This window comes from Anabrus simplex, chromosome 2 (genome assembly GCF_040414725.1).
Source record: "Anabrus simplex isolate iqAnaSimp1 chromosome 2, ASM4041472v1, whole genome shotgun sequence".
NCBI lineage: Eukaryota > Metazoa > Arthropoda > Insecta > Orthoptera > Tettigoniidae > Anabrus > Anabrus simplex.
The window spans coordinates 271304307-271330168 of NC_090266.1; the positions used below are offsets into that span (position 1 = coordinate 271304307).

The 25862-nt window shown below is 39.6% G+C and overlaps 1 protein-coding gene across 1 annotated transcript in view; it reads left to right on the top strand.

Annotated features, from left to right (window-relative positions):
• Gcn2 (eukaryotic translation initiation factor 2 alpha kinase Gcn2) overlaps positions 1-25862 on the top strand; it is a 731408-nt gene that overhangs the window by 547690 nt on the left and 157856 nt on the right. The window contains exon 22 of the mRNA XM_067140578.2: positions 24600-24757. Within this exon, the coding sequence (XP_066996679.1) occupies positions 24600-24757 (158 nt within the window). The remainder of the gene's footprint in view (positions 1-24599; positions 24758-25862) is intronic.

Sequence of the window (25862 nt, forward strand, 5' to 3'; positions counted from 1 at the left end):
AAAGTCAATGACTGAGTCTTACTCCAATGCTGACTGCACTTCACCAAAAGCAGCGCATCAGATGGGCACAAAATCATTGCTACTGGACTCTGGGTGATTGGAAGAAGGTCGCCTCATAGAATAGAATCCAGATTCCTGTTCATCACATTGATGGCCAAGTGCGTGTATGCGGATTTCCATCACAAGGTATGGCATGTAGTTGCACGGTGGGACGGAGGCAGGCTGGTGGAGGAGGTTTGATGATCTGGGTGATGTTTACATGATACACACTGGGGCCCATTATTCTGGTACACCAATCCCAACATCTATCCAGTATCTGGACATTACTGGGAACTAAGTCCATCCGTTCATGTCAACAGTGTTCGCTGATGGTGACATCCATCAGGACAGTGCACCATGACACACTGCCAGGATTACAAAGGGCTGGTTTGAGGAATATAACAGTAAATTTGCTTTAATAGCATGGCTCTGAAATACCTCCAATATAAATCCCATTGAACATTTGTGGTTCGACTTGAAGAAGCAGGTTTGTGCTATATCACCACTGCCCAACAGTGCATAACAACTGGACTACCTGCTGTTGCACTTATATTACCAGATAACCCAGGATACCTTCTGCCAGTTCTTTGAATTGATGCCTTGCTGAGTGGCTGGGTTCTGTAGGCAAAAGGTTGTCCTACATCGTAATAGGTAGTTGGTCATAATGTAATGCCTTATCAGTGTAGATACCCTTGAATTTTTCACCAACATTTTTATGATTGCAAATTTTGCTCATTATCATCCTTAGATGACATTTTTTTGCTAAATTCAATTTCCTGATAAGTTCCTTCAATCTTTCTTTACTTTCACAACCATTCCTAACTCGATTTCTTTCTATCCTGCACCTTCTTAAACCTATTTCTGTGTTATAATATAGCCTATCTTCACTGTTATTGTCCACATTCAAATTTGTGCCATAGTTGCCAGTAGAATGACTAATCTGTATGTAATAAGCATTGTGGGAGCATCCTGAAATCTGATTGGTTTACCCACTACTGCTGATGCTGGCAAAGTGAAATAAAAGCACCTCAAGTAGATTCAAACCAATTACCTTCCCACTGTGAACGTGAGTCCATACACAGGTTATGTTTATTATTATAGAACTTGTTCAGAAACATAGTTTCTGTGAGGCACGTAAATGAGTGAATGATGTGGGTAGATTTGTCAGTTGGAGGAATTAGGACTAGAATTGTCTCCGTGTATTCACCATGTGAGGGTGCAGATGAGGATGAAGTTGACTAGTTTTATGAAGCATTGAGTGACATCGTGGTCAGGGTCAACAGCGAGGATAGAATAGTGCTAATAGGCGATTTCAATGCGAGAGTTGGGAATAGAACTGAAGGATACGAAAGGGTGATCGGTAAATGTGGAGGAGATATGGGAGCTAATGGGATTGGGAGGCATTTGCTGGACTTCTGTGCTAGTATGGGTTTAGCAGTTATGAATGCATTCTTCAAGCATAAGGCTATTCACCGCTACACATGGGAGGCTAGGGGTACCAGATCCATAATAGACTATATCTTAACCGACTTCAAATTCAGGAAATCTATTAGGAATGTACAACTTTTCCGGGGAGTTTTCGATGATACAGACCACTATCTGATCTGTAGTGAACTAAGTATCTCTAGGCCTAGGGTAGAGAAAGTGAAATCTGTCTGCAAACGAATAAGGGTAGAAAATCTCCTGGATGAGGAAATTAGACAGAAGTACATGGATATGATTAGTGAGAAGTTTCGAACAGTAGACAGTAAGCAGGTTCAGGATATAGAAAGTGAATGGGTGGCATACAAGGATGCTGTAGTAGAAACAGTAAGGGAATGCCTAGGAACAACTGTGTGTAAAGATGGGAAAAAGCGAACATCTTGGTGGAATGATGAAGTGAGAGCAGCTTGTAAAAGTAAAAAGAAGGCTTATCAGAAATGGCTCCAAACAAGGGCTGAGGCAGACTAGGATTTGTATGTAGATTAAAGAAACAAAGCGAAACAAATATTTGTTGAATCCAAAAAGAAGTCTTGGGAAGATTTTGGTAATAACCTGAAAAGGCTAGGTCAAGCAGCAAGGAAACCTTTCTGGACAGTAATAAAGAATCTTAGGAAGGGAGGGAAAAAGGAAATGAACAGTGTTTTGAGTAATTCAGGTGAACTCATAATAGATCCCAGGGAATCACTGGAGAGGTGGAGGAAATATTTTGAACATCTTCTCAATGTAAAAGGAAATCATCCTGGTGGTGTTGCAAACAGCCAAGCTCATGGGGAGGAGGAAAATGATGTTGGTGAAATTACGCTTGAGGAGATACTTATTTATTAACTCCATTGTCATAAAGCAGCAGGAATAGATGAAATTAGATCTGAAATGGTGAAGTATAGTGGGAAGGCAGGGATGAAATGGCCTCATAGAGTAGTAAGATTTAGCATGGAGTGTTGGTAAGGTACCTTCAGCTTGGACAAAGGCAGTAATTGCACCTATCTATAAACAAGGGAACAGGAAGGATTGCAACAACTATCGAGGTATCTCATTGATTAGTATACCAGGCAATGTATTCACTGGCATCGTGGAAGGGAGGGTGCGATCAGTGATTGAGATGAAGTTGGATGAAAACTAGTGTGGTTTCAGACCACAGAGAGGCTGTCAGGATCAGATTTTCAGTATGCGCCAGGTAATTGAAAAATGCTATGAGAGGAATAGGCAGTTGTGTTTATGTTTCGTAGATCTAGAGAAAGCACATGACAGGGTACCGAGGGAAAAGAAAACTAGTAGAAAGAGCCAGCTGTACTTCAAGCTGGCTCAGTCAACTAGAAAAAGAAACTCAGGATAGTAAGGAATTTCAAGTTACCCTATTGCTACAGTCAAGTTTTAGGGAGGAAGGGGGTCTGAGATTGCTCTTGGTAAACTGTCAAAGTGTAGTAAATAAACAATTAAAATTCGGTACATTGATGGAATCATATGAGACTGATGTGGTGATAGGAGTGGAATCGTGGTTGAAAGAAGGGGTGGGTAATAGAGAAGTATTTCCAGAAGGGTACACAGTCTATCGTAGAGACCGAGGAGATAAAAAGGGAGGGGGGGTGTTTATTCTGGTGAAGGAAACTTACTGTTCACATGAATGCTTTACCGATGAAAGGGATGAAATATTAGGGATAAAATTAGTTTGTGATAATATGAAGGAGGTGGGAATTATAGGAACATACAGGCCTGGAAGAGAGAAAAGAGACATGGAAATCTTTGAGAAAATAATAGATTATACTCATAAAAACAATAATAAATGATATGGTAATAATTGGGGGAGATCTAAATTTGCCTGAAGTTGAATGGAATGGAGCTGCAAGTGAAGCCCATGAACAGTAACTGGCAAATAAGTTAATTTGGGAGGGAGGATTTACACAAGTAGTACAAGAACCGACTCGTCTCAATAACTTACTAGATGTATTCTTGGTTAAACCATGGGAAATTGTTGATAAAACTGAGGTAATTGAAGGAATAGGAGACCATAAGGCTGTAATAATGGATGTAGGACTCGTACCAAAAAGGCTTAATAAAAGGGTTACACAAGACAAGAAATTGTACAGAAAAACTAAAGTTGATGAATTTGGGACTTACCTTAAATCACAATTCAGTTGTTGGATTAGTGAAGGGAGTAACGTGGATACACTTTGGGCTAAATTTAAAGGAATCATTTGGGAAGGAGAGAAGAGATTTGTACCTGTTAAGAAGGGTAAAATGACCTCAGACCCTGTTTATTATACAAGGGAAATAAGAAAATTAAAAAGAAAATGTAGAATAGTAAACAGGAAAATCAAAGAGGGTAGGGAGAGTAGAGAAACTAGAAAACAGCTAATGAGGGAACTGAATAGAGTGAAAAAGGAAGCTAAAGAGAATTATATGAATAGCATACTTCAAGAGGGTACTGACCACAAAGGGAAATGGAAAAAGCTGTATTCATATATCAGGAATTAAAAAGGAAAAGGAATCCAAATTCCTACAATGGTGGGAGAAGGGGGTGAACACTATTTAACAGATACTGAGAAAGCAAACCTATTTAGTAGGGAATTCAGAGATTCAGTAGATGATTGTCAAGAGTTGGAAACCAAAACAGAAGATAGAGAGGGAGAGACACAGAGGGAAACAAGAGGCTTCTCATTCACAAATGAAGATATTTTCAGAGAAATCCAACTGCTTCAGCAAGGAAAACCAGCAGGAAGTGATCAAATTACTGGGGAGGTATTAAAGACTATGTCATAAATAATAGTGTAATACCAAAGGAATGGAAGGAATCTATAATAATACCAATTTATAAAGGAAAGGGTGATAAAAGGAAACCAGAGAACTACAGACCAATCAGCCTGACCAGTATAGTTTGTAAAATACTGGAGAGTTTAATATCAAAGTACATCAGAGGGATATGTGATGATAAAAATTGGTTCATGAGGAGCCAGTATGGATTAAGAAAGAAATTTTCTTGTGAGGCACAACTTGTGGGATTTCAGCAGGACATATCAGATCAGTTGGATTCAGGAGGTCAGTTAGATTGCATAGCCATAGATCTTTCCAAAGCCTTTGATTGAGTGGAACATGGAATATTATTAAAGAAATTGGAGGGAATAGGATTGGACGTAAGGGTTACACGTTGGATAAAAACGTTTCTAAATTCAAGGGTTCAGAGAGTCAAAGTAGGAAATAATGTATCTCAGGAAGAGAAAGTTTGGAAGGGAATTGCACAGGGTAGTATAATCGGTCCATTACTTTTCTTAATATATGCAAATGATTTAGGGAACAATATAACATCAAAAATCAGATTGTATGCAGATGATATAATTGTTTATAGGGAAATAAACAACATTGAGGATTGTTCAGAATTACAAAGTGACCTTGAAAGTATCCAACAATGGGTTGAAGAAAATAATATGAAGGTTAATGGAGGCAAATCAACTGTTACAACTTTTACAAACAGGAGCTTTAAAACTGAATTTGAATATACAGTACTTTGGATGAGGTAGTTATCCTAAAAGATGGCAAGTGCAAATACTTAGGTGTTAGATTTGAAAGTAATTTGCACTGGAAGGGTCATGTTGATGACATTGTTGGGAAAGCATACAGATCATTACATGTCATAATGAGGCTACTTAAAGGATGCAACAAAGAATTAAAAGAAAAAAAGTTACTTAACTATGGTTCGTCCATTATTGGAATATGCAAACAGTGTTTTGGATCCTCACCAAGAATACCTAATAAAAGAAATAGATAGTGTGCAGAGGAAAGCAGCAAGATTTGTAACAGGGGATTTCAGGAGAAAGAGTAGTGTATCAGAAATGTTAAAGGAACTTGGGTGGGAAACTTTAAGTAAGAGAAGGGAGAAAAGTAGACTTACAGGATTATATGGAACCTATACAAGAGAAGAAGCATGGGGAGATATCCGTGAGAGGCTTCAGTTGGAAAATAATTATATCGGCAGGACTGACCACAAATATAAAATTAGAAGGAATTTTAGCAGAAGCGATTGGGGTAAATTTTCATTCATTGGGAAGGGTGTGAAGGAGTGGAACAGTTTACCAGGGGTAGTGTTTGATCCTTTTTCAAAATCTGTACAGATATTCAAGAAGAGAATAAACAGCAACAGAGAAAATAAATGAAGTGTTAGAGGGCATTCGACCAGTGCAGGTTATTGTAAATAAATAAAAAATGTGTGTGAATTAATTAATTCCATCCCCTGGTCTAAGGAGTTGGACAGCCAAAGTAGGGGACTGCCTGTAGGGGTGAAGTACAGTGGGGACTTCGAGGGCCCTGGGACCGCTACAGTAGCTGTGAAGGCCCTTCAGGAACTCTGAAAAGTGGTGGCAAAAGGGGCTCTGGTTAAGACGCAGCAGGTCGTTATGCTACTTAGGTTCCAGAACGGGTAAAAAAAAAAAAAAAAAAAAAAAAAGTAAGTAAATAAATGCAATGTAAATATTAATCTTCTACCAGTTGTATAGTATCATTTGAAGTAATTCCACATACTGTATATCAGTTGACTATATTTGTAAGTAGTACAGGAGATATTATAAGTAGAATTTTGTAAACAATATAAATTTATTAAGGACGAGCTGTGTGTTTAATAGAAAACATTGTTAGCGTAAATTGTATAATATTGTATTATAGGAAAATTTTCTTCTCTTGTTAATTTAATATTTAGTGCTTGACAATAATGTATTTTAGTGTACCATTTGCCACCGAGGTAGACACCTCATTTGCAAATAAAGATATTTTGATTTGAAGATGTTCGCTATACTGGGGGACTATGGAATGAAAGGTAGATTATTAAAATGAATCAAAGGCATGTATGTTGACAATTGGGCTTCAGTGAGAATTGATGGTAGGATGAGTTCTTGGTTCAGGGTACTTACAGGGGTTGGACAAGGCTGTAATCTTTCACCTTTGCTGTTCGTAGTTTACATGGATCATCTGCTGAAAGGTATAAAATGGCAGGGAGGGATTCAGTTAGGTGGAAATGTAGTAAGCAGTCTGGCCTATGCTGACGACTTGGTCTTAAAGGCAGATTGTGCCGAAAGCCTGCAGTCTAATATCTTGGAACTTGAAAAAAGGTGCAATAAGTATGGTATGAAAATTAGCCTTTCGAAGACTAAATTGATGGAAATTCTAAGGGCCGATTGCAGAAACGATGACTAGTTTTAAGCCTTAGACATCGTCTACCTAAACAACGTCTAAATCATTCACGATCTTCCATTGCATAAACAGTGTTTAGTCGATGTTTAACTAGACATCCCTTGAAGTTTCAATTTTGGTTTGAAAATGGAGACAGAAGTATTTTTCATGCAACTCTTTGCTTGTCGCAACCCATGAAATCCGTCGGTGCGCGCGCCGAATGCCAGTCAGCTGTTTGTCTTCCTACACATTACTCAAATATGGCTGAGCATGACTTACCCGCAGATAAGAGTATCGCTTTCAGTGCAAATTAAATCTCATAATATTATCGACACTAAAGCGATACGCCACCATACGGAGAAGTGTAGCTTTCATCATAGCGTTGTTACCGTGAGTGTAATTTACTTATAAATACAGTAGCTTCGACGAAGAGAAGATGAAGCAATAGTAATGTGTGTAACCAAGTGTGTTGTACGGGCCATATAGATGTAGCTTGCATTCTGGAGATCGTAGATTCGAAACGCATCATCGGCAGCCGTGAAGATTGTTTTCCGTAGTTTCCCTATTTTTACACCAGGCAAATACTAGGGCTGTTATTATGGCCACGGCTCTTCTTCCCCAGTCCTCTTTAAACGATAATCACCACCACTTGCCTTTTCCTATCTGATAGTTGCCGAAAACCTATGCGATTATATATATAAAAATCCCATACAACGTACTTTTTAGTTTTCACTATTATGTGTGTTTCCTTGGCAGTAAATATAAGTGAATCTCTCCCGGTTGATGTATGTGACAGCCCTCAGACGATCGGGACACGTAATTGCGATATGTACGTAGTCGATTGCCAAGAATTGTATTCAAGTTGACAGTTACCGGACTGTCACTTTGTCAGTCTCAAGAAACAAGTCTCTCGTAAAGCGAAACCTTATTTTATGATTATCTCCCCATGCATGTCAAACGAATTGCTGCGATTTAGCAGCGGGCGACCCACAGAGAGGCCGTTGGACTAACCTTTCTTCCTGGAATCGTCTCAACATGATAATACAAATTACATATTTCACGGTACATAACCTCTGATTGTGATTCACTCCTGTCATTTGAGGTTAAACAGTGCTCTTGGCAGTGTTTAAATATGACCGGTTGAACATCGGTTTTAGACAGTGTCTAAGTGAAAATAATGTCTCTGCAATGCGGCAGCCATACTTAGGCATTGTTTAACCGTAGACATCGTCTAAATGCCGTTTCTGCAATCGGCCCTAAGTTCCCATGGAGGGAATTAGATATTTTTCCACCAATAGAGCATATCAAGAATTAGATAAAAAATTAGATGTATGGCTTTTCAGGCGTTTGCTCTATTAACCAGCGTTTCGTCTCAGGTCTGACACTAGACTCTTCAGAGTGGGATGTGTCAGACCCTACCAACTGACGCTGGGGTGTGTGCAGGTGAACTTATCAGAAGCCTATTTAAGAGGCACAGTCTGATAACTGCATACGGGAGATAAGACTCCACAATGGAATTAATGCCCACCATTTTTCTGGACAAGTTCTGTAATAATAAACATAATCTGAACGAAAACATAGAAATTAGGATTCCTTTCTTTGATTCAATACTTCCCTTATTAAACCTGCTCAACGTCAATTACAAAATAGGCTACGGAATGAAAAAATTTTCCCTCGCGTAGAAGGAACATTTCTCCTACACCTCCTTCCACAGCTGTTGTTCGTTCTCCCTCCACTGTGTAGGCAGACCATGTGAGCAGATACAGATACAACACTAGGAGGAAAGCAGCTTTGAGCACAGTAGGAGGCCCGGTGTGAGTAAGCCGTGATTGGTGTCAGGTGGCGAGTAAGCTTGAGGTCTCATTAAACATGACAACTAAATCACTTTCATTAACAAGCTTCAAAATTTTGTTCTCCTTTCCAGATTTGGATGCAACTACATCATAGGGAGTTGCTTTCCATCTCAAACACAATTAGTCCATTTCAGCTGACAAGAAAATTCCCCCCTTTCCATTCACATCAAATGTTGAATGTTACAAATATGTTGCATAGGTGTACACTACTGTTTCATTTATTCATTGAGAAATTTTAGGTTCCTTTATCTTGGGATAGTTTTCAAAGTGGTATTTCGTGAATAACACATCTTTTACATCAAGAGATGCCAAATAGTGACAATAAATTAAAAACCAAAGACTCTTTAGACATTTAGACTTTTATCTTGTAAAGTTGTTTTTAATATGAGTGGTTAATTGTGTTTTACTTATGTAACCTGTTTTTTGTCCATATTTTAACTGTCATTTAAGATCACGGCTGAAGATGTTTTCTATGAAAAACAAAACGGGTACCGACTAATTTTAAAATAAATTAATGTTATCTTAATCTAATAAAAATCGTAAGATTTTAAAGTGGTGGAAAGGTGGAACTTTTCAAACGCACAAGTTGGAATTTGTTGTATATACCTTGGCTTCTCAAAGCTCATGGAAGCCTCCAGATATAGAAGGCTCTCAGCCTGTGGCCTAGTTGTCTTTTCACACCTCCAGGACTCAGTAACGTAGTGGCCAATGACGGGACTTGCAGTGATGTCTAATCAGTGGGCTCCGGTTCTCCCCCATCAGATTGACTATGCAGCGAGAGGCGCACCCGTAGTATGACAACGTCACACAGGGCGGGGGCATAGTGAATTACTTCCCCTCCAGTCCCTCTCCGCGAAACAGCAAACACACCACAGTAGTTTAAAAAATAGAAAAAACAATTTTTGCACTACTTGAGAACACAGTTGTGATAAAATTGAAATAATTACAAGAAGTGGGTCCTATACTCTTCAAAGGGTAGTTTAACAATGTGTGTCAGTGAATCTGTGTAGAAAGAAATTAATGAAGTTGGAGAAGCACTTGCAGGCAGGGAGAAGTGCCAAAACAATGGAACAAAGTGATAAAGGACAGGTAAAGTTCTGCTAATCCCAGCAGTTTTGGGAAAAGCATATACACAGAACATGTGACAAGAATAACAGAGAAGCCGCTTAGCACAGAAGTAGAGGTGAGAAATAAAAATAAACCAACAAGCAAAATTATAATATAACTGTGAGCAAATAATTTACATTAAATTTATTTGAATATATAAAAATTTGCAGCATGTAATGAAGAATAAACAAACATCTTATTTTATCAGTACTGTGGCAGAGAATGATACAACATATATGAAACATGGCAACTGTAATGTAATAAATAAAACAAAATTTGACAATATAATATGGAGAAAGTTTGTCACACCTTTCACTTTCTGGCAGCACACTGGTTTTGGGACTCTGGTGTAGACAATAGGCATACAGTTTTTTTACATGCGTTTCGATTCTACCTAAGTCTCTGTCACAAGGAAGTCTCATGTGACCAACTAGTGGAAGCCAGTGCTTCACTAATACTCTTTCAAGTGCTGCAATCGCCCAGTTTTTCTGTAGCCTTTGCAGTTGTAACTGACAATGTGAAAAGTATCTGCATTTGGCTTTTCAAGTTCGAAATATTTTTTATCAGGCAGCTCCCAATCTTATCTGAACCTCTTTCAGGTACATCTTACCAAGCTCGATAGCTGCAGTTGCTTAATTGCGGCCAGTGTCCAGTATTTGGGAGATAGTGGATTCGAATCCCACTGTCGGCAGCCCTGAAGATGGTTTTCCGTGGTTTCCCATTTTCACACCAGGCAAATGTTGGGGCTGTACCTTAATTAAGGCCACGGCCGCTTCCTTCCCACTCCTAGCTCCGTCCTGTCCCATCGTTGCCATAAGACCTATCTGTGTCGGTGCGACGTAAAGCCACTAGGAAAAAAGAAAGGGCAGTTACTTCTTCACCGAGTGAGTGGCCGTGTGGTTTGAGGCATGTAGCTGTCGGCTCTCATTTGAGAGATAGTGCGTTCAAATCCCACTGTTGGCAATCGTGAGGATGGTCTTCCATGGATTCCCATTTTCACACCAGGTAAATGCTGGGGCGACGTAAAGCATCTTCATTTTTTGAAAAAGGTTAGATCTTCACTCCGAACAAACATGTGGCCTATATCACTCCCACAGTTACAGATTTCCAAATTATAGGTCCATATTTTTGTTTATAAAATGTAAGTCTTGGAGTTGGGAACATTCGTTGTAGATGAAATGCTATTGTATGGTGGTCACTGTGGTTTTCTTTTGCATGTGTAAACAGTTGTTTAGTGACTGATTGATTGTCCAGCATCACCTCTCCTATGATGAAGTTCACAAGAAACTTCAAGCTCTTTTATTAGCTTGGGCAATTTCTTTGTCTTATCAACTTCAGTTTTGGTATGAAATTCATCACATTTGTGGCAGAAGAGGGGAAGTTTAAAACCTCTATTGAAATAATTGTTGAAGATTTCGCTACACTTGGAAAGTGTAATGTGCATCTGTTGATGTTCAGCACAATAATTTAAGTGCTTTTGCTTGGGAAAATATGTAATATTTTGTGATACACTGTCTGAAAAAAATTATACAATGCTTAGTAAAGCTAAAGGTTCCACCTATTCAATACGTTATCGTAATGGTCTATTTAGATCATCACATATTTATTTAACTTATCATAAAATACATCTTTGGGACCGGTTTCGGCAATCCACTATGCCATCATCAGCCATTGAGTTTTTTATAGCAAGGAACATTCAAAAATTTAAAAATATGCAATAGCAAGTCCTATTCTTACATTAAAAACATTAAAAATATAGCTAAATAGCATAGGCCCATTGGTACTATACAAATAACATGTCTTTTTTGAAAAATACAATATTGTTTAGTGCATCTAAATTTATTTTTTATATATAATTGGAAAAGTCTATGATTTGGTGTAGCTTATGTACAATAGAATCATGTGAAATTGATAAAAGAATCTATTTTTGCCATTTAAACCACAGTTTTAAAAACAACAAGTCCCATTTTACATAGAAAATATTAAAAATTGGCTAGTTAGTATTAACCTTTTTTTATGTTATACAAGTAACATGTCTTTTTAAAAAAAATATAGTATTATTTGGTGCGTCTAGAATTGTTTTTAGGTGCTTAAAAAGACTATGGTTTGACATAGTTGATACACAGGAAATTTTCTATAAAATTGATGAATGATTCTATAAAAACCTCTGTCATTTTTTAAACACAGTTTTTTAGTTCCTCATAATATGCGACTTGTACTGTTTTAGATAATAAATACAGGTTCTTCTTCCTTAAAATTTATTGACATAACAGTCTGTTTGACTATGTAAGGAGTAGCAGATTCTGATGTGCTTTTTCTTGTTTGAGTATTTGAACCTTGCTTCTAGTATTTTCCAATGTAAATAACTGAGTGGCTGAGGCCGAAACTATGGTTAAGATCTTGAATATTATTTTATGTGCCAGATGGAAATGGGCCGTAAATAGTGTTAATCTCGAACCAGTACGGACCTCAGGTTGAACGTAACAGCATGCAAAGAGAGTGAGGAACAACTGTTGAAATTGAGTTTTTTATAGCAAGGAACATTCAAAAATTTAAAAATATGCAATAGCAAGTCCTATTCTTACATTAAAAACATTAAAAATATAGCTAAATAGCATAGGCCCATTGGTACTATATGTTACGGAGCTTCGTGGATTTGCAGAGGTGAAAGAAGGTGCGGGGGTGAACAGGTCTCAAAATACGAAATTAAAGTTAAGATAAAATTTAGCAAGGTTATATTTTCTTTCCAAGATGAAGAAATAACAAGAATGGCAGGTACAGAGTAGCGAAGCAACCAATCAAGAATGTACAATTACAGATTTACAGGATTTGGGCTCAGAGAGCCAGACACATAATTCTTGAGCAATAAGCCCAACCTTACGCTATACAAGATTCAACAAAGGGGCAGAAGACCCCAATCATGCCCAGGAGATCTTGCTCCCAATTACACAGTAAAGCCTCCTCGAGGCACGCATAAACAAATTTTAAGAAAGAGCGACCCGCTCTTAAGTTCAAGCCTATCAAAGGCCACACCAAATTCCACCTTCAAGCTGTCCCCCAAGGACACATACACAGGGGTAAAAATACCCAACCTACTGAGGCCTATTCAGAGAAGAAACAGAAATATTACATGGCCTCTAAAATACCAACTTGAGCGGAGGTGTTCTTGCACTCCTAATATACTTTATTTAAAACCTACTTGGCACTAGGCCTCAAATGCAAGGGCTAATCCCATACTAAAGAGGTGACTTATAGAAGGAGACAATTTACATTACGTTAAGGAAGAAACGGTTGAGAAAATAAGTTCACCTCAATGCAATATGAGTGGGAGCTCGAGAGGGTTAACCACTCTCTATCCCAATATGTAGTTTAACAAGATAGAATTGATACCAAGTGTCTTTACATTTTAGGGAAAAGTTACATGGTAAAACGCTTTGGACCTGCCCCGAGAGTTAAACTGCTGAGCTAGCAAGAAAAGAAGTTATTAAACGGCCATTACCTGGTGGTTGAACTGCTGCCCGACGAAAGAGGCGCTTCCCGCCCCCTGCTACGTACTTTACACACTGAAAGATGTTACTGAAGTGGCGCGGAGACCCGAAAATCAGCAGTTTATATACTCTCGCGGAAAGTTCGAGGCGTTTCAAGAATGAGAACACCCTCCCACAAGAATTTTATTGGTTAACGACGAAAACCCCTACACAAGATGAAGAAGAAACACCTTATTGGTGGAAAATTAATTACAGAAAATTATGATTGGATGGTTTCAAAACTGAAAGAAAGAAAGGGTTAATATTGCCAACTTAAACAATACTGAAAGAAATTTAACAAGGAACAAACTTATGAATTCAAAATTTCTCCAAAAACATAGTTTTTCTCTTCGCACTAGGGTGCACAATTGTAGTTCTTCAGTAGTGCCATCTGGAAGAGAATGTCCACACTTCTTACTACAGGCAAAACAAAAATACATCGAAAACAACCCAGTTCAGAAACTTCAAAATTTGCAAGTAGTGACATCTACTGAGAAACTTGAAAATTAACACAGTAGATAAAGTTCAGATTTACTCCAGTAGAGGAGTTTCAACTGGCGCAAAGTTTGAATTAGCGGCGTGGGGGTGTACCACCCGGTACAGACCCCCCCCCAAAAGTTCCTCCAAGGGGTAACACAGAAGAACATAAACTTTTGTTTCAAAATAAGGTCCAAGTTATGATGTTGATATAGAAGTTAATTGCAGAATCATTTATAAAAATTTTCTAAATTTGGTTTGATTCAGTTTCAGAATTCTTTATAGTAACTTTAGATGTAAAGTCTTTATGCTTGTAGAGGTTGAATTCAGAAGGGAACTTTTAGTTTTTAAAGTTAAGGAAAAATTTTCTAAGTCCACCAGATATTGCAGTTGGATTCAAAACTGTAGTAATTGTTGATATTAAATGTCCATGTAGCTGATTACATATATCCAAGGTTGATTAAGTTAGACGGCCAGACCGGCCGCTGCTGCTTGTGTCCAGAGGAGGCCGCTCGGACCCCTCAAGTACCCTGAGATACCGCTCGCCCGCACTATGAGAGGAGTAGTGGAGTTGAAGCACGCCGTGCCCGCGGCGAACATGCAGGTCGCGGGCCAGTTACAGGTTGTGCGCCGCACATCAGCCTTGGCCGGGAGGAGGACTCCGGCTCGCCGTACACTGGTTGGCCTCACTGGAGAAGGGCGGGCCCATACCCTGCCTCAGGATGGTACGGCGCCGCGCTGCTGCGGGGGCACTGAAACATTAAAGCTCGGCGGTAGAATTTGTTGGACCATAATGTTTTAGGGTACAGTCTTTGTGGCAAGGTTGAGGGGCCAGCGGCGTGGAGATATTTATTTCATTTCAAAGCCACTGTGTGTTATGTTAGCAGGAGACGGGAGCATGGTAATGGCCATGGCAAGGACAGGATGTCAGATTAACTGGTCGGGGAAGGTTTACAATAAATGCTTAAATATAAAGAACATTATAGAAAGGGCAGAAGGCCTTAAAAGTGAAACCCCTAAAAAAAATATAACCTTCCTATTTCTTTCAAGATTATATGAAGCAAGTTAGCACAGAAATTATACAGGTTTCACCTGCGACAGGTGAACCCTAAATATCCTCTCGGTGGCTGGATTACTTAACAATAAGGTAACGGGAGTAAGGAAATCGAGAATGATACACGGCCCATGAAATCTGGGGGCAAGCTTGCCCGCGGGAACAAAATTCTTGACCATCACCTGGTCACCTACCTTCAAATGGGTGGGTCTCCGTCCACGATCATATCTTTCCCTAACCTTTTCATGAGACACCTTGAGATTGGCTTTAGCCTTCTTCCAAAGATCTTTAATGTTATCTGGATCTATTGTCTCAGGTAGAATGTTACTCAGAGACCAGAGGTTAGAGAGCGGCGTGTTGGGAACAAACTGGAACATCAGCGAAGCTGGCGTAAATTTATGTGATTCATGAACAGCCGAGTTCAAAGCAAAAGCTAACAAATGCAGGGACGTGTCCCACCTAGAATGATCTTCATGATGATTGGCAATAAGCGCGGACCTGAGATTACGATTAACCCGTTCAGCCAGAGATGGTTGAGGGTAATAAGCAGAAGTTGTCACATGAGAGATGGACAGGTCAAAGCAGAATTTACGAAATAGATTAGATGTAAAAGCCTTAGCATTATCAGACACAATATATTGACACGGACCAAAAGAAGCAAAGATTGAATTTAGACAAGTAATGGTGGACTGAGCGGTAGCCAGCTTAGTCGGAAATAACCAGGAAAATCTGGTAAAACCATCCACACATACAAAGATGAACTTGTTGGCATTTCCCTTTGACTGGGGGAAGGCTCCTACATAATCAATATACAGGCGTTCCATAGGGCGCGACGCTTGATGAGAAGACAACAGGCCTACCTTGGTGAACATGGTTGGTTTACTAAGCAAGCAGGATTTACAAGCCTTTCCTAGTTCACGAATTTCACCGTCCATGCCCTTCCAGATGAACCTTTCACGAATCTTTTCACGAGTTTTAAAGATGCCTAGATGCCCCCCTAATGGGGTCTCATGATAGTACTTAAAGATCATAGGTACAAGAACAGCTGGAACTACAACCTTAATCATCTTATCATGCCTCGAAGGGCAACATAAAACACCATTCCTCAGTACATAAGGGACAACATGTTCCCCAGAAGAAAGGGTTTCCATTATCGGAGCCAGCGTCGGATCTTCACGTTGATATTTCTCAATGTCCCTAAAGAGCATGGGAGCATCTGTTAAGATGGCATTAACCTTAGATAGTATGGACTCGGGAGGTGATGAACTATCGACCGGTTCATGGGTCTCGACGTCATTGGAAAACATACGGCTGAGTCCGTCTGCGACAACATTTTCGGTACCTCTGATATGCCTGACATCGAATTGGAAGGCAGAAATTCGGATGGCCTAACGGGCTATACGACCAGTACGACGCGGCCTACCTAAGACCCAGCTTAAGGCTTGATTATCCGTCTCCAGGTCGAATTTGACATGTTCCAGATAGAGACGGAACTTTTCTAAGGCAAATAAGACTGCCAAACCCTCGAGCTCATAGATGGAATACTTGGCTTCTTGAGCCGATAGAGTCCTAGATGCATAGGCGATGGGTCGCCTCCCTAGTTCAGTCTCTTGAAGAAGGACTGCAGCTACCGCCGACGACGACGCGCCGGTTTGGACGATGAATTTCTTCGAGGAATCGGGCATAGAAAGGACAGGGGCATTACAGAGAGCTAATTTAAGATCTTGAAAAGCGGCTTGTTGAGAAGGTCCCCACTCAAATTTGATGCCTTTCCTACGAAGAAGGTTCAAGGGCGCCGCTCTATTAGCGAAGTTAGGAATAAACTTCCTGAAGAAATTCACTATGCCAAGGAACCTGGCGATACCTTTGATGTCCTTGGGAGGTTTAAAATCACGGATGGCCTGTGTTCTAGAATGATCAGGTGACACAATATGCCCTAGGAAAGACATAGAGGGCTTAGCAAAGGCAACCTTGGACAACTTCACAGTTAACCCGGCCTTACGAAGGCGATTGAGAACTTCTCGCAGATGATCTAGATGTTCTTCAAAAGTCTCCGAAAATATGACGACATCATCAAGATAGTGATACAAGTACTCGAATTTGATGTTGGAGAAGACCCTATCTAGCAGTCTAGTGAGTACAGCTGCTCCCGTGGGGAGCCCGAAAGGCACGCGGTTGTATTCATACAAATTCCAGTCCGTGGCAAACGCTGTAAGTTGTTTAGACTCTTCAGCTAGGGGAATTTGATTATAAGCCTGATTCAAATCCAAGATGGTGAAGAACTTGGCCTTACGAAACCATGAAAAACAAGAATGAAGGTCAGGAAGGGGCACAGATTGTAACACCACCTTCCGATTGAGAGCCCTATAATCAATGACAGGCCTGAAGCCCCCTTGGGGTTTCGGGACTAGAAAAATAGGTGAAGAATACGCCGACTTAGAGGGCCTAATAATACCATCCTTCAACATTTGATCAATGATTTCTTTCAGAGCCTTCATTTTAGGTGGAGATAGCCTATAGGGTGGAAAACGGACAGGAACCGAATCCGTGGCCTCAATTTTGTATTCAATAAGGTCAGTAACACCAAGAGTATCGGAGAACACCTCTGGAAATGACTGACACAACTTACGAATACTATCAGCCTGTTCCTCAGGTAGATGTCTAAGGTCTAACAACATCTCATCCTGGGTAGGCAAAATAGATGAACATGATGCAGAATTACATTTCAATAAGGGGATTTTACAATTAGACGCAAATTTGAAAGTGCACGACCTACTCTGAAGATCGAGCACAAGACCAGTGTGCGAAATGAAGTCAGCTCCCAATATAATGGGGCCAGACAAGTGCTTGGCCACAAACAATTTAACTTTCCAAGTAAATTTAAAAATACGAATTTTGGCTTTTAAGGAACCTAAAATTTCTAATGGAGAAGAATTAGCCGAAACATATTGAACAGGAGATGAGCAATAGTCAGGAAGTTTACAAATAGATTTCAATTTCGAATACCATTGAGCCGAAATAATTGAACAAACACTGCCTGAATCTAAAAGAGCTGTTACAGATTCATTATTTAACTCAATTTTGAGGAAGGGCACAGGTGCGGGGGAATCCGCCGCAATCCTAAGACACTCTTTGGGGCATTCAAAAGATAAATCTGAAGACTGAGTTTTCCCTGAATTTTCGACCTGTTTACCAGGGGCTGAGCCTCGGGAAGCTGGGTTAGTCGACTCAGCCGAAGCCACTAGTTACTTTTTATTATTGGCATTGGTGGAAGTTGCACCAGAAGTTGAGCAGGAGGGGGTGCTATTCGAATTTGGGCAATTCTTGGCGATATGTGAGAAAGCCCCACATTTAAAACAGCCTTGTGATGACCCTGTTCCATTCCTTGTTCCACTAGATTTAATTAATGGACACTTGTTCCGAAGATGGTCAGGGGACCCACAAGCATAACATTTACGGGGTGTGATTGGTCAGCGAGGTGGAGGCCGTGGATTACTAAAAGAAGGAGGGGGTTCTTTCGCGACACGCAAGGAATCGGCGTATCTAACTCCTTCCGCTGAGACGGCCAATGCTTCAAGTTCAGAGAAGGTTTGCGGGCACGCTGCGAAACACAAATATGACCTATAAGATGGTGAAATACCTTCCACAATAGCCTGTACAATCTGATCTTCAGGGAAGTGAAGAGCAAACACCCTAGTATAGAACTTAATATCTTGGATGAAATCTGCCAAGTTTTCATCCAACCGCTGTACACGATAATAGTACTTCTGAATAAGTGAGGACCTTGCCCTAGCCGGAATGAAGTTAGCTAGCAAGTGGGCGTGGAAGTCTTCAATAGATGATTGTTCGGCAATGGCTCTTACTATTTTGTCTGAGAGAACACCAATTGCATAGGGATAAATTATCTGCAAAATTTGACACGGAGAAAGAGAAAAAACAAGAGCATGGTCCTGAAACTCAACTAAAAACCTTAAGAATGGAATTACTTCACTGGTGGTATTAACAGAAAACTTGGAGATACCTCTGAGCAACATTGCTAATGGATGAGGCAAGCTGCTGAACCCAGGTGACATAGTAGGTAAAGGTTTAAGTGGCAAAGAAGTTGATTCAGAACGTGCGTTATTCTACGAGGTACGGGATTCAGACTCGTTGTCCAATGGGGCAGAGATTTGTTTTGCTCCAACGGTCTTCCTATTGACTTCTCCTTTGGGAGACTCTTCCTCGCTACCTACGTTCACCTTAGTGGGTTGATCAGTTTTGGGAGGAACTTCCCCAGTTAACAATTGGGTAACCTTACTGGACAATTCAGAAAGATTTTCAAGAACCACACTAGCTTCCTTCCTCTGAACGTCATTCAACTTCAGAGACAAAAGATCGTTAACTCTATTAGAAAAATGAAATAACCTGGCTTGCACACGTTTAATTTGATTGGGAGAAGGATCATTTTCTTCAAAAAAGGTAATTACAGATGCCAGCTCAGTAGTATTGTCCGTGATCGTGGAGAGAGAGTCGTCAATTTCTTTCTCTCCCAAAGTGGGAATGGAAATGGGCAAATCAAGGGACTCTCTAAGCTTATTTGTGTCTACCGCAACCGTGCCTCCAGATTGCACGTTTCTAATAGTTAATTCATAGATCAACTCCTCCTTGCGCAAATAGTTAAGATGGAGAACATCGCGAGGGCCGGACATGATGACAGAACAATTTTGAAAAAGGAAAAATCAAAAAATTCCAGCAACTGAGAAAATTGTTAGAGTTCGAAGACAAGGCAATGTTTAGCCGTCAAAAGGGGCTAAATTGAGACCCATTCAACCACGCTCTGCTACCACTTGTTACGGAGCTTCGTGGATTTGCAGAGGTGAAAGAAGGTGCGGGGGTGAACAGGTCTCAAAATACGAAATTAAAGTTAAGATAAAATTTAGCAAGGTTATATTTTCTTTCCAAGATGAAGAAATAACAAGAATGGCAGGTACAGAGTAGCGAAGCAACCAATCAAGAATGTACAATTACAGATTTACAGGATTTGGGCTCAGAGAGCCAGACACATAATTCTTGAGCAATAAGCCCAACCTTACGCTATACAAGATTCAACAAAGGGGCAGAAGACCCCAATCATGCCCAGGAGATCTTGCTCCCAATTACACAGTAAAGCCTCCTCGAGGCACGCATAAACAAATTTTAAGAAAGAGCGACCCGCTCTTAAGTTCAAGCCTATCAAAGGCCACACCAAATTCCACCTTCAAGCTGTCCCCCAAGGACACATACACAGGGGTAAAAATACCCAACCTACTGAGGCCTATTCAGAGAAGAAACAGAAATATTACATGGCCTCTAAAATACCAACTTGAGCGGAGGTGTTCTTGCACTCCTAATATACTTTATTTAAAACCTACTTGGCACTAGGCCTCAAATGCAAGGGCTAATCCCATACTAAAGAGGTGACTTATAGAAGGAGACAATTTACATTACGTTAAGGAAGAAACGGTTGAGAAAATAAGTTCACCTCAATGCAATATGAGTGGGAGCTCGAGAGGGTTAAGCACTCTCTATCCCAATATGTAGTTTAACAAGATAGAATTGATACCAAGTGTCTTTACATTTTAGGGAAAAGTTACATGGTAAAACGCTTCGGACCTGCCCCGAGAGTTAAACTGCTGAGCTAGCAAGAAAAGAAGTTATTAAATGGCCATTACCTGGTGGTTGAACTGCTGCCCGACGAAAGAGGCGCTTCCCGCCCCCTGCTACGTACTTTACACACTGAAAGATGTTACTGAAGTGGCGCGGAGACTCGAAAATCAGCAGTTTATATACTCTCGCGGAAAGTTCGAGGCATTTCAAGAACGAGAACACCCTCCCACAAGAATTTTATTGGTTAACGACGAAAACCCCTACACAAGATGAAGAAGAAACACCTTATTGGTGGAAAATTAATTACAGAAAATTATGATTGGACGGTTTCAAAACTGAAAGAAAGAAAGGGTTAATATTGCCAACTTAAACAATACTGAAAGAAATTTAACAAGGAACAAACTTATGAATTCAAAATTTCTCCAAAAACATAGTTCTTTCACTTCGCACTAGGGTGCACAATTGTAGTTCTTCAGTAGTGCCATCTGGAAGAGAATGTCCACACTTCTTACTACAGGCAAAACAAAAATACATCGAAAACGACCCAGTTCAGAAACTTCAAAATTTGCAAGTAGTGACATCTTCTGAGAAACTTGAAAATTAACGCAGTAGATAAAGTTCAGACTTCCTCCAGTAGAGGAGTTTCAACTGGCGCAAAGTTTGAATTAGCGGCGTGGGGGTGTACCACCCGGTACACTATACAAATAACATTTTTCTGGACAAGTTCTGTAATAATAAACATAATCTGAACGAAAACATAGAAATTAGGATTCCTTTCTTTGATTCAATACTTCCCTTATTAAACCTGCTCAACGTCAATTACAAAATAGGCTACGGAATGAAAAAATTTTCCCTCACGTAGAAGGAACATTTCTCCTACACCTCCTTCAACAGCTGTTGTTCGTTCTCCCTCCACTGTGTAGGCAGACCATGTGAGCAGATACAGATACAACACTAGGAGGAAAGCAGCTTTGAGCACAGTAGGAGGCCCGGTGTGAGTAAGCCGTGATTGGTGTCAGGTATCGAGTAAGCTTGAGGTCTCATTAAACATGACAACTAAATCACTTTCATTAACAAGCTTCAAAACTTTGTTCTCCTTTCCAGATTTGGATGCAACCACATCATAGGGAGTTGCTTTCCATCTCAAACACAATTAGTCCATTTCAACTGAAAAAGAAACCTATACCTGAAAAAGAAACAACTTTATTAATTCTGTTATCATATGTTTTCTTTATCAGGTATTTTCTAAATTTATTTATTCATAAATTAGTTTTGACAGACTGAAGAACCTAAGAGTTACCATTAATTTTCTTTTAAAATTTGCTTTACATCGCACCGTCACAGATAATTCTTACGGTGACAATGGGATAGGAAAATGCTAGGAGTGGGAAGGAAGTAACTGTGGCCTTAATTAGGGTACAACTCCAGCGTTTGACTGGTGTGAAAATGGGAAACTATGGAAAACCATCTTCAGGGCTGCCGAGAGTGGGATTCGAACCTGCTATCCGCAGAATGTAAGCTGATAGCTACATGACCCAAACCGCGCGACCACTTGCCCGTTAGTATAAATTAAATATGTAATATTCTTGTCATCAAAATATTGCTTATGTGGATTTTGTGTGTAGCTGTAGAGACTACTGTACTTCAGTATGGCATTAATCAAGTGCCCTCTTCCTGACCCCTTCCGAAAACCTTAAAAGTAGTTAATGGGACATAAAAACAAATACCGCACCGTAACATTAATTAATCAAGTGCCTTCTCTGGATATCTTGTTTTGGCACTTTTCTAACAGGATTTCCTTGTTCTGCTGAAACAAAAGTATTTTCTTTATTGTGGTACTGAAGAAACCATGTAGCATTGAATAGTTTTATGCTAAAGGAAATCTCAGAATATATACTTTTCTGTTCTTTGGTGACACACATTGGCTTCCTTGCATTCGCATTTGTATGTTTTTTCACATGTCTTGGGTTATTCTGTAATCTGTGGTCACTTAAGAATGCTTCTTTGCATACAGCCAAAGAGTAGCTTTGATAATTATCACAAATCCTTCACAACTGTTCATTTTATGAACAAAATTTGCCTTCTTACTGGAAGCATTTCTTGCTGCTCATTAGATATGAATTCTAACTATAAAAATCAGCTAAATCTTTAAATATTTACAGCCAGCATCAACATCATTACAGCAACTATTTGTCTGATCTTATCAGATTAGTACTCTCTTCCACAATTTCTGCATCATTAGCATTTCATTCTCGTCCATTCTGTAACATTTCTTGCTCTTTTCCTACTCATAGGTACTTCATTTGGTGATAGACCAAAGCCACATTATTTGAAATAATTAAGCAAAAATCCTATGCATTCTAGCCCTATAAAACACATTGTGTATTATGGAGTAAATTAATAGTATTGTAAGTGAAACTGAGGTCAGCTACAGAGAAATAATACAATTCGAAGAAAAAAGATTCCGGCCCCGTGGTGTAGGGGGTAGCGTGCGTGCCTCTTACCCAGAAGCCCCGGGTTCGATTCTGGCCAGGTCAGGGATTTTTACCTGGACCTGAGGGCTGGTTCGAGGTCCACTCAGGCTACATGATTAGAATTGAGGAGCTATCTGACGGTGAGATAGCGGCTCCGGTATAGAAAGCCAAAAATAACGGCCGAGAGGATTCGTCGTGCTGACCACACAAAACCTTGTAATAATAATAATAATAATAATAATAATAATAATAATAATAATAATAATAATAATAATAATAATAATGTTATTTGCTTTACATCACACTAACTACTCTTTTACGGTTTTTGGAGACGCCGAGGTGCCGGAATTTAGTCCCGCAGGAGCTCTTTTATGTGCCAGTAAATCTACCGACACGAGGCTGACGTATTTGAGCACCTTCAAATACCACCGGATTGAGCCAGGATCGAACCTGCCAAGTTGGGGTCAGAAGGCCAGCGCCTTAACCGCCTGAGCCACTCAGCCCGGCACAAAACCTTGTAATCTGCAGGCCTTCGGGCTGAGCAGCAGTCGCTTGGTATTCCAAGGCTCTTCAAGGGCTGTAGTGCCATGGGGTTTGTTTTGTTTTTTTAAGAAAAAAAGATAAATTTCAGTTTTACGTCTTTAATGAAAATGTCGTAATCCTATGCCACTATCACTCAAAATATTACAACATAACATTTAAATGAGCTTACCAAAACACTTTCTGATCATGTAGCATCTGTTGGACTGTAACGTGATCCACTTGAATCAAAATGTTCATCCAAAGATTTTTATTACTATATAGAGAGCAGGAATTGGTCACAAAATGAAACTGAGCATTTGCCAAGACTGGACTCATATACAGTAACTGGTTAATGATAAATTGACTTGAGGGTGCACACCAGAAAAAGAGTTACCATTTTATTTTTATTTATATGAACCCAATGAACCGAATGAGGATTAATACTAGTGGGGACAACCAAGCATACTGATTCTCATCCCAATAGCGGACTTGGAAGCCTAAGTTTAGCATTGTGATCCTGGACCACAGCCACTTTTGGTACTCATTTTGGATGAGTTTTATTTGTGTTTTTTTTTTTCATAATAATTTCTGCAGAATACTACTGGGATGGTATCTTCTTCCATTTCAAGAGATTTTTATGCTATCCACCTACATAAATTACACATATATCTTAAGTACAGGGAGCACAATAGCATATATAATGGTCGCCACAGCCATTGAATCCCTAGGCAGCATCGAAGCTAGCAGAAGGACTTCAAAACACAGTCTTACACACCTTCCAACCTTCCAGGCCCATCTTCGTAAGTGTTGGAGGATGGATACTTTGAAACTGGTGCCGTCAAATATCTTTCCTCCTCCACGACCTCAGTGTATCCCAGTATCCAAAGCTGTGTGCGTGTGTTTTAGTTCTCTTCATTTCTTTTAGTATATTGCATAACTAAAGTTATTCTGGAAGCCTAATTTTTTAAATGTGTGTATAAATGGATACCTTTCTCCAGAAGTGAGCAGTCAAGGGCCAACTTGGCATCAACCTGCTACTGGAAGCCTAGGCATATGCCATTAATGGCTATTTAAAGATGTTAAAGGATGAAAGCATGTGTTCAGCTATAACTAAAAGCCTACTGGTTGGGGATCCAATGGCTGTGGCAACAAAACAGCACAGTATTAGCATTCATTTGTTTAATCAGAAATCTGTTCAGTCTCTTTTCTGATGTATAATGGCATCTTATAATCCAGATTTAAAAAGAAACATCAAAGGACATTTTTGTGTTTGTTTTATGTTCAGTGCCCTATTGTGATTGCTCCTGGTCTGGTGTATAATGTACAACAGTATTCAGGAATGATGTGCCAATTTGTTTGTGAATTGAAGAAGAAGCGGAGGAAAGGTGGTTTGGATGTCATTGCTGCTGGTGGAAGATACGACAGTCTGTTGGCAAAGTTCCGGTAAGATTGCATTGAAGATATTTTCAGGGTTTTACTGTAAAAATCATTTGATAAAATGTGACCAGAGGAAGAGATATGGTGATATAGGACACATCTGCTGTCGTGAAAAAAAGTATAGACACCCGAGTTAATTTCTTAATAAAAAGTTTATCCTTTGTCGCATATAGAAACAAGATACACCAAAATGTAGCTTATTTTATTCTATGTTTAATTATGTGGAGTAGAAATTTTTATCATACCCAGTTAAAATTTTAATGCAGGTTGAACAAAGAAAGTGCCGGTATTTTTTTTTTCCAACGGAGCGCTCACTGTGAAAATTCATAACTTTAATTTAATCTAATATTTGTGAAAAAGGTTGTTGTCATTTATGTGAAACAACATTTTCTCATTAATGGGTGATCACAGCCGTAAAAAGTTCGGCTTGTTGTGAAACTCATGAGAATGTCAGGCTAAATTTAAAACTGCTTTTTGCCTGCATGCAATTGTTGATTTTATATTGATTTATATTTGATTGAGTGGTTGTGTGAGAAGAAAGCAGCTTACTGGGTGGTGAGAACAATGCACTTGGCCCTGGTAACTCTAGCGACGTTGCTGGGTTGAACATCAATTGGACATTCCCTGCTGTACAATAAGTGGATGTTTGTTGTTTCGTCAGTTATTTAAAACCTTTATTGGACTTGCGCTTGATATATCAACAATAGAATTACGTAGTATATCTCATATTTCGCTGTAAGTTCCGCCTTATGAGAAGGACCACTTCGTTTCGTTAGTGATTAATGCATGAGTGCACTTCGCAGAATTATTTGGGAACTTACTTTCCTTAGAAGTAGAGAAGAAGTCATTGTTTCCTCAAAATGTCTCATTTCTATGTGAACAACGAGAATTGCAGGCAAAATGAAACTGTGAGAAACTTCACTGCTCGGTTGTGAAAGGAATGTAAAGGTTGTATGTTTATCCTTCATCTTCGGCTTCTCCCAGGCAGGAAAATTTTAAGCTCCTACAGTTACTCTTTGTCAGACTCCGTAGCTGAACGGTGAGCATGTTGGTTTTTGGATACAAGGGTCCCGGATTCGTTTATTAGCCTGCTCATTGAAATTTATCTTCA